This window comes from Stenella coeruleoalba (genome assembly GCF_951394435.1).
Source record: "Stenella coeruleoalba genome assembly, chromosome: 11".
Taxonomy (NCBI): domain Eukaryota; kingdom Metazoa; phylum Chordata; class Mammalia; order Artiodactyla; family Delphinidae; genus Stenella; species Stenella coeruleoalba.
In genome coordinates, this window is record NC_137157.1 from 71,530,503 (window position 1) to 71,544,049 (window position 13,547).

Below are 13,547 nucleotides of genomic sequence, written 5' to 3' on the forward strand. Positions count from 1 at the left end.
TGATATTATGGGACATACATTATAGATTAATTCAAATTACTCTGAATTAAGTCTAACAAAACATTTTGGAATATTTTACTAATCCACAATATAATATAAAAATAAAAATTTTCTATAATACCATCTTGTAAAGAGTATTCTATGGAATAATTATGGATGTTACTTAATAAAAGTATTCTTTGATCATATGATCTTAAGAGATTAGGGACCTCTCCACAGAGATTTCTACCTTGAATTTGGTGTTATTTCAATACATGCTTTTGTACTTTTATGATGTATGCATCCACAGGTAATACATATTATTGTTTTGCATTACATAAATATTATCATATCGTACATGTCTATATTCAATTTGCTTTTTCATGTAACAATTTTTTTAGATTTATTCTTCATGTTGATAAATACATCTTATTCATTTATTTTAACTGCTACATAGCATTTCCATTGTATGAATATAGCCAATTTATTCACTCTCCTGTTGATAGACATTTACATTCTTTCCAATGTTTGGCTACTATGAAAAATGCCATAATAAATATTCCTATGCTTATGCTTACTTGCTGAATACTCAGTGCCTATGACAATGTTTAGCAAATTGTCAAAAAAAACCAAAAAGCAAAAGGGTCTTCTGTGAACAGTGAGAGGATGCCTCTATTGTATATAACCACTAGTAGAATTCCTGAACAGTAGGGCATCTACAATTTCATTAGAAATGCCAAATTTCCCTTTAAGACAGATATGCCAATTTTGTCAGTTATTCCTAAGGTATTTTATATCTTTTGAGACTACAAATATATACTTTACAAAAAAAAAGGGATTAGGGAAACATTATGCAAAATAAAATTTAATATTTCAGAGCTGTCAATATTCTGGTATATTTTATGAATTTCCAAAAGGGAAATACAGTACGAGGTACCTCCAAGGAATAAAATTCTATGGAACATAATTTTGGAAACTGAGCAAATCATACAGACTGTTTTCTCATCTGTAAAATAGTGAAGCTAAATCAGATGAACTCTGAGATTCTTCAGAGATCTGAAAATCTGTGGTTCTATGAAAGTGGCTTGAGAAATTATTTCTTAGCATTTTCAAGGTTAAAAATATGGGTTATGTTTTATCCAGAAAATCTTCGAGGGTCAAAATGTTCCAGGACATTACTAGAAGCTATTTTCCTGAGAAGCAGAAAGGTACATGCTATACTTCACCTATTTCCAAAAAGTATTTGTAGCAAAATAAATTAGTAGAAATGATTCTCCACTTAGGAATTAAAAGTCTTAAGGTTCAGATTCTATATGGAAGACTGATAAAATCAAAGAACTAAAACTTCATTACACATGGGAATTTATTTTTTTTGTGTGGTACGCGGGCCTCTCACTGTTGTGGGCTCTCCCGCTGCGGAGCACAGGCTCCGGACGCGCAGGCCCAGCGGCCATGGTTCACGAGCCCAGCCGCTCCGCGGCATGTGGGATCTTCCCGGACCGGGGCACGAACCCGTGTCCCCTGCATCGGCAGGCGGGCTCTCAACCACTGCGCAACCAGGGAAGCCCCCACATGGGAATTTTTAATGGTTGTGGTCCCACTCAGGTATGACCTCCATAATGCGTCTTTCCAAATATAAAACCACTTCTAAAATTATTACAAAGTTGTGCAGTGCAAACATTTTTTGAACATAGGTATGTTCAAGCTTTCACAACTAATTAATTAATTCTATGCCCCTGAACATGTCACACAAAAATTTCAGTGCTTCAATTTCCTCAATTAGTCAAGCAGAGATCATACCTGTCCTACCCTATAGGATTTTTGTGAGATTCAGCTGAGATAACATATTGACCATAAGCTAGCCTTAGGGTCCCTCAGATGCTCTTCTTTCCAGACTTAACTTAATTAAACGTCACAGACACAGACACACTTCCCTGCCTCCACAGTCTGGATCAGATCCCCTTGAGGTACCCTCATAGCATCTTGAAACTTCTCCTCACAGCACTTAGTACGATATACAATTACATTTATTTATTCCATCATTATTCAATGTCAGTCTTCTGAACTTAACTACACGTTCCTTAAGGACAGAGACTGGGTTGCTTTACTCACTAGTGAGTGAATCACTCTATTCCCCAGTTTCACTCTCATGGTAAGAACATGGTCAATATCCAAAGAGGGTGGAAGGAAGGGAAAAAGAAGGAAAATAATTCTATGCAAATTAATATGGATTTTATTGTTAGTAGTTTCTCAAAGTTCTGGGAAAATAAAATATTTTAAAGTAAGTTGTCAAACTATTTTCTGCTATTAAACAGTATTAAAAATTATTTTACCAAGTCAGGTATAGGTACGTGGGTGGCAAGGTATGCATGGCCTCCATTAAGGAAGATAAAACAGGGAAAGTTCCCACTTATTTCCATAGAAGTATTCTGTTCCTCAATATTAGAACTTTCAGACAGGCTACAAATGAACATAATTCCCTGTTGTCTCACATGCTACGAGAACATAGAGTATTCCAGGATTTTTAACAAAAGTGATGATCATATTGTGTATTATTATAATATTTTGCACAGAGCAAGAGCTCAATGAATACACATTAACCTAACTAATTTAAAAACTTTTAAATAATTAATTTTATTTCTAAAAAATAATAATAGTGGGCTTCCCTGGTGGCACAGTGGTTGAGAGTCCGCCTGCCGATGTAGGGGACACGGGTTCCTGCCCCGGTCCGGGAGGATCCCACATGCTGCAGAGCGGCTGGGCCCGTGAGCCATGGCCGCTGAGCCTGCACATCCGGAGCCTGTGCTCCGCAATAGGAGAGGCCACAACAGTGAGAGGCCCGCGTACCGCAAAAAATAATAATAATAATAGTACTTATACTCCAAAAATCTGCTGAAGAAACTTCAGTAGGAAACTCAGTATTTCTCTTTCAAGCAGCTCAGGCAACTTATAAGCATTTTTAGTATAATCGTGTAAAAGGAACCACAGTTTAATGACTATCTGCAGTCCAAGATATTGACATTTTAGCCTATGACAATAACAACATGTTAAATACTGTAATACAATTTTTAATATTAAAATTTTAAAATATTAAAAACGACTTTTTTTAGAGCAGCTTTAGGTTTATAGAAAAATTGAGCAGAAAATATAGAGAGCTCCCACATCTATCTTTTCCCCTCACCATCACCATCCCAGACACATGCATCTTTTCCCCATTATGAACAACTAGAATAGTTTGGTATACTTGTATGTATAATTGATGAGCCTATATTAATAAATTATTAACTAAAGTCCACAGTTTACAATAGAGTTCACTCTTTGTGTACTATATTCTGTGGGTCTTGACAAATGTATAATGACATGTATCCACATTACAGTATCACACAAACTAATTCCACTGCCCTAAAAATCCCCTCTTCTCCACCTAGTCATCACTCCCTCCCTCCAAAATCTTGGAAATCACTGATTATTTTACTAACCCCTTAGTTTTGCCTTTCCCAAAATGTCATATAGCTGAAATTATACAGTGTGTAGCCTTGTCAGACTGGCTTCTTTCACTTAGCAATATGCATTTAAGTTCCCTCCACATTTCACAGCTTGACAGCTCATTTCTTTTTATCACCAACCTGCTAACTTGATATTTAAAACTCCGGCATAATATTTAACTGGAATGCCACCTTTAAATCCCCACCTAAAATGTCCATATATGGCTCATGCAATTACATTTATTTGTTGCATTCGACCCATACAACACTCAAAAGGACTGGAAGGAGAAGACTCATATAAAACACTTACCAAGAAAATTCATTCTGGCACTTAAACTCTCTACTTTAGGACAAGTCTCAAGAAAGTCCTCTGATAGAGATGAAATGTGGTTTTTACTAAGGTTTAAAATCTTCAGTTCCTTCAGGCTCAAAGGGGAATATATTCCTGATATTTTATTTCTAGTCGTAAGAGACAAAATGAGGATTAAATTGCATAAATTCACATGCTTTGAAGAAAAATAGTCAAAATATCTTCAAAAATAGCATTAAAGCACATTTATTAATTTTAAAATTAGTTTTAAAAATTTAAGTCAATTGAAAGAAGCTGTATTATGAATTTCCTCAGTCTTTTATCACATTACCATGTAAAAGTCATTACTATGGAAACAATGTCATTGTATGTCAACCTTATGAAACTTCAATGTGAGGTGACCCTTTTTTCTTCAATGAAACCCTTTCTTACCCTTCTAAAATGAGCTGTTCAAGTTTCTCTACCACATCACCGAGATTCTCAGGAAGAAAAGATAGCTGATTGTAGGACAGGTTAAACTGTTTCAAGGTTGAGCACCTCACAGCCCGATCCAAAACTACTGAGGGTCCAATGTCGTTTCGAGAGACGTCAAGGTTGGCAATACAATTCATTTTCAACAAGTAAGGGGGAAATGATGTAAATTTATTACTTTGCAGGTCCAAATGTGTCAAACACTTCAGAGTCTGGAAGACAATATTTTAAAATTTTTTAATGAACCACCTGAACAACTTAAGTTTAGCTAATATTTCTGCCTTCCATACTTCTGGTAACTAGAACCATTAAGAATTTTCCAAAAAATTGAAAACACAATCTACAAGAGAACTTCAGTATACTGACTGGTACTACCTGCTCTGCTAATAAAATGGGTAAAGCCAGGAAAAATATAACAGGTAGAAGGTCAAAAGCACGCTCATAGAAATAAGGTTTAGAGTCTAATTCAGTTTTTCTCGTAAACTATTCCTGCAATGAGTAAAATGGAAGAATACTTTTGAACTAATGATTTAATGAATAAGCAGTATAACATAATCCTGGGAATATAGTTTTTAACATTAGCTTTTAGAAATTGTTACACATTTTAATATAAATAAGATTTACCATAAACTAGTCATGTATATAATACACATTTTATTTTATAACCTCCTTTTTATTTTCTATTTTTTTATTTTTTAATTTATTTTATTTATTTATTTTTGGCTTCACTGGGTCTTTGTTGCTGTGCACAGACTTTCTGTAGTTGCAGTAAGCAGGAGCTACTCTTTGTTGCAGCTTGCGGGCTTCTCATTGCGGTGGCTTCTCTTGTTGTGGAGCACAGGCTCTAGGCACAAAGGCTTCAGTAGTTGTGGCACGCAGGCTCAGTAGTTGTGGCTCGTGGGCTCTAGAGCACAGGCTCACTAGTTGTGGTGCACAGGCTTAGTTGCTCCGCGGCATGTGAGATCTTCCCAGACCAGGGCTTAAACCTGTGTCCCCTGCATTCACAGGCAGATTCTTAACCACTGCGCCACCAGGGAAGCCCTAACCTCTTTTTTTAAATGAAACGTTTTGTTTCAAATCTCTATTTTCTATTTTTAATCAATTTCTAATTTTACTATGATAATAGCAAAACTTCCATTTATGTATCATATCAATTTTTAAAATGTTTCGTATGAATTATTGTCAAAGGGCTAAACTACCAAAAAACAATCACTTCCTTATTCTCCTCCTTATATATCAATATATGTACTTATTCTCATATGGAATTCTAAACAGTTTAACATGATTATAAAGTCTTATTAATGGATCACTGCCGAAAAAAATCGGTTTCAAAATTTCTATCATTGTTTCAGATACTACAAGATTATTCAGAAGGAAAGGTTTTTACATTATTTATTCCCAAGGTTTAATCACCAAATTTTCTTGTAAAGAGACAGTCAAAAGCAGTAACAAAAAGTCCCATCTAGTGGTGCTGACTTGAAATTTCCTTGGAGAAAGTTATGAGCTGGCCCAGTCTTTGAATGCCCTAATGTATCTCACCTTGCCATGCTCTCTTCATTCTCTTTGTTTCCACTAGGCTAAATTCTAGTTTTCTTTTACTTAATATTTAGCAAATATTGATGGTCTACCAAGGGTCAGTCATTAATTCCTTCACAAATTAGTTCAGTAATCATCTATCAAACGTCTACTATATGTCATACCTTAGTAGGCACTGGGGATACATGTGAACAAGTCTAAAACAGTTCCTGTTCTAAAGGAGATTACAATTTTGTGAGGACAATATACTTTAGATCAAAATTTATAGTAATGAGCACTGGAAGAAAAAGAGTGGGTGCCAGGGAAAGGTAAACCAGATGGTAGCCAACCTAGCCTGGAGGGAAGACAAGAGAAGAAAGGAAGAAGATGGTAAGGAAGTGACATTTAAAATGAGGTCCTTTGAAAACTTCCCTAACATGGGAAAGGAAATAGTCAATGAAGTGCAGGAAGCACAGAGAGTCCCATACAGGATAAATCCAAGAAGAAGCACACCAAGACACATATTAATCAAACTATCAAAAATTAAATACAAAGAAAACATATTAAAAGCAGCAAGGGAAAAATACCAATAACATACAAGGAAATCCTCATAAGGTTAACAGCTGATCTTTCAGCAGAAACTCTGCAAGGCAGAAGGGAATGGCAGGACATATTTAAAGTGATGAAAGGGAAAAATCTACAACCAAGATTACTCTACCCAGCAAGGATCTCATTCAGATTTGATGGAGAAATTAAAAACCTTTACAGACAAGCGAAAGCTAAAAAAATTCAGCACTACCAAACCAGCTTTACAACAAATGCTAAAGGAACTTCCCTAGGCAGGAAACACAAGAGAAGGAAAAGACCTACAATAAAAAACACAAAACAATTAAGAAAATGGGAATAGGAACATATATATTGATATTCACACTTAAATGTACATGGACTGAATGCTCCAACCAAAAGACACAGACTGGCTGAATGGATACAAAAACAAGACCCCTATATATGCTGTCTACAAGAGACCCACTTCAGACCTAGGAACACATACAGACTGGAAGTGAGGGGATGGAAAAAGATAGTCCATGCAAATGAAAATCAAAAGAAAGCTGGAGTAGCAATTCTCATATCAGACAAAATAGACTTTAAAATAAAGACTATTACAAGAGACAAAGAAGGACACTACATAATGATCAAGGGGTCAATCCAAGAAGCAGATATAACAATTGTAAATATTTATGTACCCAACATAGGAGCACCTCAATACATAAGGCAAAGGCTAACAGCCATAAAAGGGGAAATCAACAGTAACACAACCATAGTAGGGGACTTTAACACCCCACTTTCACCAATAGACAGACCATCCAAAATGAAAATAAATAAGGAAACACAAGACTTAAATGATACATTAAACAAGATGGACTTAATTGATATTTATAGGACATTCCATCCAAAAACAACAGAATACACTTTCTTCTCAACTGCTCATGGAACATTCTCCAGGAGAGATCATATCTTGGGTGACAAATCAAGCCATGGTAAATTTAAGAACTCTGAAATCATATCAAGTATCTTCTCTGACCACAACACTATGAAACTAGATTTCACTTACAGGAAAAAATCTGTAAAAAATGCAAACACATGGAGGCTAAACAATACACCACTTAATAACCAAGAGATCACTGAAGAACTCAAAGAGGAAATCAAAAAATACCTAGAAACAAATGACAATGAAAACATGACGACCCAAAACCTATGTGATGCTGCAAAAGCAGTTCTAAGAGGGAAGTTTACAGCAACACAATCCTACCTCAAGAAACAAGAAAAATCTCAAATAAACAACCTAACCTTACACCTAAAGCAATTAGAGAAAGAAGAACAAAAAAAAAAAACAAAATTAGCAGAAGGAAAGAAATCATAAAGATCAGATCACAAAGAAATGAAAAAGAAATGAAGGAAATGATAGCCAAAAAAGATCAATAAAACTAAAAGCTGGTTCTTTGAGAAGATAAACAAAATTGAAAAACCATTAGCCAGACTCATTGACAAAAAAAAGGGAGAAGACTCAAATCAATAGAATGAGAAAGGAAAAAGGAGAAGTAACAACTGACACTGCAGAAATACAAAGGATCAGGAGAGATTACTACAAGCAACTCTATGCCAATAAAATGGACAACCTGGAAGAAATGGACAAATTCTTAGAAAAGCAAAACCTACCGAGACTGAACCAGGAGGAAATACAAAATATAAACAGACCAACCACAAGCTCTGAAATTGAGACTGTGATTAAAAATCTTCCAACAAACAAAAATCCAGGACCAGTTGGCTTCACAGGCAAATTCTATCAAACATTTAGAGAACAGCTAACACCTAGCCTTCTCAAACTCTTCCAAAATATAGCAGAGGGAGGAACACTCCCAAACTCATTCTACAAGGTCACCATCACCCTGATACCAAAACCAGAGAAAGATGTCACAAAGAAAGAAAACTACAGGCCAATATCACTGTTGAACATAGATGCAAAAATCCTCAACAAAATATTAGCAAACAGAACCCAACAGCACATTTAAAGGATCATACACCACGATCAAGTGAGGTTTACCCCAGGAATGCAAGGATTCTTCAATATCTGCAAATCAATCAATGTGATACACAATATTAACAAATTGAAGAATAAAAACCATATGATCATCTCAAAAGATGCAGAAAAAGCTTTTGACAAAATTCAACACCCATTTATGATAAAAATCCTCCAGAAAGTAGGCATAGAGGAAACTTTCCTCAACACAATAAAGGTCATATATGACAAACCCACAGCCAACATTGTTCTCAATGGTGAAAAACTGAAACCATTTCCTCTCAGATCAGAACAACACAAGGTTATTTACTCTCACCACTATTATTCAACATAGTTTTGGAAGTTTTAGCCACAGCAATTAGAAAAGAAAAAGAAATAAAGGGAATCCAAATCAGAAAAGAAGAAGTAACACTGTCACTCTTTGCAGATGACATGATACTATACATAGAGAATCCTAAAGATGCTACCAGAAAACTACTAGAGCTAATCAGTGGATTTGGTAAAGTAGCAGGATACAATATTAATGCACAGAAATCTCTTGCATTCCTATACAGTAATGATGAAAAATCTGAAACAGAAATTAAGGAAACACTCCCATTTACCACTGAAACAAAAAGAATAAAATACCTAGGAATAAACCTACCTAAGGAGACAAAAGACCTGTATGCAGAAACTATAAGACACGGATGAAAGAAAGTAAAGATGATACAAACAGATGGAGAGATATACCATGTTCTTGGATTGGAAGAATCAACATAGTGAAAATGACTATACTACCCAAAAAAACCTACAGATTCAATGCAATCCCTATCAAACTAGCAATGGCATTTTTCACAGAACTAAAACAAAAAATTTCACGATTTGTATGCAAACACAAAAGACCCCAAATAGCCAAAGCAATCTTGAGAAAGAAAAACGAGCTGAAGGAGTCAGGCTCCCTTACTTCAGACTATACTACAAAGCTACAGTAATCAAGACAGTATGGTACTGGCATAAAGACAGAAATACAGATCAATGGAACAGGACAGAAATACCAGAGATAAACCCACGCAATATGGTCACCTTATTTTTTATAAAGAAGGCAAGAATATACAATGGAGAAAAGACAGCCTCTTCAATAAGTGGTGCTGGGAAAACTGGACTGCTACATGTAAAAGAATGAAATTAGAACACTCCTTAATACCATATACAAAAATAAGCTCAAAATGGATTAAAGACCGAAATGTAAGGCCAGACACTATCAAACTCTTTGAGGAAAACATAGGCAGAACACTCTATGACATAAATCACTACAAGATCCTTTTTGACCCACCTCCTAGAGAAATGGAAATAAAAACAAAAATAAACAAATGGGACATAATGAAATTTAAAAGCTTTTGCACAGCAAAGGAAACCATAAACCAAAAGAAAAGACAACCCTCAGAATGGGAGAAAATATTTGCAAATGAAGCAACTGACAAGGCATTAATCTCCAAAATATACAAGCAGCTCATGTAGCTCAATATCAAAAAAAGAAACAGCTCAATCCAAAAATGGACTGAATAAGTACAGACATTTCTCCAAAGAAGATATACATATTGCCAACAAATACATGAAAGGATGCTCAACATCACTAATCATTAAAGAAATGCAAATCAAAACTACAATGAGGTATCACCTCACACCAGTCAGAATGGCCATCATCTAAAAATCTACAAACAATAAATGCTGGAGAGGGTGTGGAGAGAAGGGAACCCTCTTGCACTGTTGGTGGGAATGTTAATTGATACAGCCACTATGGAGGTTCCTTAAAAAAATGAAAATAGAACTACCATACGACCCAGCAATCCCATTACTGGGCATATACCCTGAGAAAACCATAATTCAAAAAGAGTCATGTATCACAATGTTCATTGCAGCTCTATTTACAATAGCCAGGACATGGAACCAACCTAAGTGTCCACTGATAAAGAAGATAAATGTATAAAGTAGATGTGTCACATATATACAATGGAATATTACTCAGCCATAAAAAGAAACAAAATTGAGTTATTGTAGTGAGGTGGATGGACTTAGAGTCTGTCATGCAGAGTGAAGTAAGTTAGAAAGAGAAAAACAAATACCGTATTCTAACACATATATACGGAATCTAAAAAGAAAAGAAGAGAAAAGAACATGTTTCTGAAGAACATAGGGGCAGGACAGGAATAAAGACACAGACATAGAGAATGGACTTGAGGACATGGGGAGGGGGAAGGGTAAGCTGGGACGAAGTGAGATAGTGGCATGGACATATATACACTATCAAATGTAAAACAGATAGCAAGTGGGAAGCAGCCACATAGCAGAGGGAGATCAGCTCAGAGCTTTGTGAACACCTAGAGGGGTGGGGTAGGGAGCTTGGGAGGGAGACACAAGATGGAGGAGATATGGGGATATATGTATATGTATAGCTGATTCACTTTGTTATAAAGCAGAAACTAACACACCACTTTAAAGCCATTATACTCCAATAAAGATGTTTAAAAAAAAAATGAGGCCCTTGTAACTTGGGGGATTTATGCAGGTAAAGAGGAGAATAGAGTGGGGATATACTTTAGACACTGGAGTAGTGTTAGGGATCACCTTTTTTTCTTCTCTTTCCCTAGATATACAAACTTTAGGGGAAAGATACCACTTAAATATATTTAAAAATCATGCAATGTTGCTCTGAAAATATGTCAAAATTATGGTAAATTTTAAAAATTAGAAAAAGGGAAATGTACTGGCAACAACACTAGTTTATAAAAACAGGTATAATTCTTTTTCAAACTTTGCAGTTCAGTTCAAGAATTTGTTTAAAAATTTAAACATTTGTATTAAGATCGTTTTGTCCGTATATTTTCTTTGACTTCTGATCTATAGTACATAAAAAAAGGATGAACAAAGTCAATAGTCAGAGGACTACCCTATCAGCAGACTATTTTATACTTTAATTTTTATGAAATAGGAACTTTGAGCATAAAAATCAATTTTTAAGCTGCATATAATTTCAAAACTCAATTAATGCCTTATGGATAGTTTAGTTGAGCCTCTGTATTTTGCAGATAAGAAAATTAGGGTCTACAGCAGTCAGAGTAATATGTTCTTATTGTCACACAGTTGGTAGCTGAGCAGAGCCAGGACCACCAAACTAGGTCTAACCTAATTTAAGCAGTTTAAGTTGTCCTACTAGAATTAAATAATTGAAGGCATAATCAACACATAGCCTTGCTAGACTTTAATACTTACCATGTAGCATCAGGACAGAACCTCGAATTCCTTTTTAATCACATTTCCATTTCCATTACCTGCCCCCAAAGATGCTTCTGGAATACCACACAGACTAAGATACTTGTATGACAACCAGAAGAATGGGGGAATTATTATCCAATGACACAAAAACAGAACGTTCCTTTTAAAGATTTAAGCATGCAAGTTAGATATAAATGTAAAAGCTCTTCAAATATCCTGAGAATTATAAGGATAAATTAAACTTACTTCACATAGTTGTTGTGGAAAGCTCGTGAGTGCATTCTGGTGAAGTTCCAGCTTTTCAAGATGCTCCAAATGACCACTTATACAGGATTTCTGGCTCAGGGCATCAATATCTCTTAGTTCATTTGCTGAAAGGTCTAAAGATGTAATATATTCTCTCTCAGAAGACAGGGAAGAAATGCTCTCTGAATGCCTCATATGTGATTGGAATTTTGATGCTCCTTTTGTCAAAAACAAACAAACAATGGAAATATAAGCAAGTAATTTAAGTTCATATGGTAAACGTTTATGGATCACCTACTACTGTCAGGCTCTCTTCAAGGCACTGGAAATTCAACAGAAAACCAAACTATGGAACTTACATTACAGTGGCAGAGATAAACAGTAAATAATAAATATTTAATCAGGTGGTATAAGTAGTGTAAAAAAACAACAGACCTGAAGAAGAAGAACATCAAAAGTGGCATTGGTGAGGGTATTATTTACATTTAAGGAACACAGTAGAAAGGATACAAAGTGTATGATGTATAACATCATAAAGGCTAAATTTTTAAATCTATAATTATATTTCATTTTTCTACAGTCTATGGAATCATTAGGTAAATATAATTTGAAGGTTATGTGAAATTGGCATCAAGAAAATTTGCATAATCAGAGGAAATTTATCAAAGTGCTGTATTCTGCTCAAAATATCTATTTACTTGTGATTACTTTCAAATACTTACTGAGTGAATCATCTGAAGTCAATATTTTTCTTTTTCTCTTCAGTAAATCTTCATGATCAAACATGGGTCCCTATTAAATATTTATAATAAAATTACCATCATTTTTTGGAGCAAAGAGAACATTTTCCTAAATGGTTTCTTTAGGAGTCACTATAAGATTACTAGCTAAAATATTCATGGGACCAAGCCATACCATAAGACACAGACCTAGTCTGGGCTCCATAGACATGAAGCTCTAAAAAGAAAAAAGAGTAAAACCATTTTAAAGTGTACAGAGCACCTATATGCCCCAAACATGCTCAAAAGTCTACAAATGTGAATTTAAAATCGCATACGTGCACGTACACACACACGTGTGTATAGAGAGAGAGAGAGAGTTTTCTCACATTAGGGAATTTCTGCACCAATAGCTCTTAGCTTTGGCACACAATTTCAGTTATTGAAAGAATGTCAAAAGATATACAATATTTAACTGCAATTTTTACAGTATAACTTACCAATGAATTGGAATGTCTTTGCAAATTTGGTGAGCAACGCTGCAAGGCAGGATCTCGGTAAAATTCTCCTACGCTAATTGAATTTGATTTCTTTTTCACAAGAAATGAGCCTTCACTTCCTATTTTTAAACAATAACATAAAGGCAAGTAAGAAAAGCTGACCTAATCATAAGATGCTAGCATAGTAGTTCAATCACAAAACATTAAACACATTTCCATGAATGGAAATTACCCAATTCCTTTTGTAACATCTTTAAAATAGAAATGATAAACTATGTCAGCTTGTCATTTTCAAATTCAACTACATTATTCTTCATCCACAAATATTTATTGAATGGCTGTCACAGACTAGACACTGAGTAAGTGCAGGATAAAGATAAGCAGGAAAAATAATCCAGGCCTCATATGAGCTCATAGTACAGCAGGAAAGAGCCAAGTAAAAAAATAGTTACAAGTGCTACAATAAATACATGCATGTTCAGGAAACAGAGA

General features: G+C 35.0%; 1 protein-coding gene across 1 annotated transcript in view; it reads right to left on the reverse strand.

Annotated features, from left to right (window-relative positions):
• Nucleotides 1-13,547, reverse strand: part of LRRK2 (leucine rich repeat kinase 2) — a 152,970-nt gene that overhangs the window by 66,659 nt on the left and 72,764 nt on the right. The window contains exons 21-25 of the mRNA XM_079938391.1: nucleotides 13,056-13,174; nucleotides 12,559-12,628; nucleotides 11,837-12,054; nucleotides 4,207-4,457; nucleotides 3,775-3,923 (exon numbers count right to left, since the gene is read on the reverse strand). Coding sequence (XP_079794517.1) covers nucleotides 3,775-3,923; nucleotides 4,207-4,457; nucleotides 11,837-12,054; nucleotides 12,559-12,628; nucleotides 13,056-13,174 — 807 coding nt within the window. The remainder of the gene's footprint in view (nucleotides 1-3,774; nucleotides 3,924-4,206; nucleotides 4,458-11,836; nucleotides 12,055-12,558; nucleotides 12,629-13,055; nucleotides 13,175-13,547) is intronic.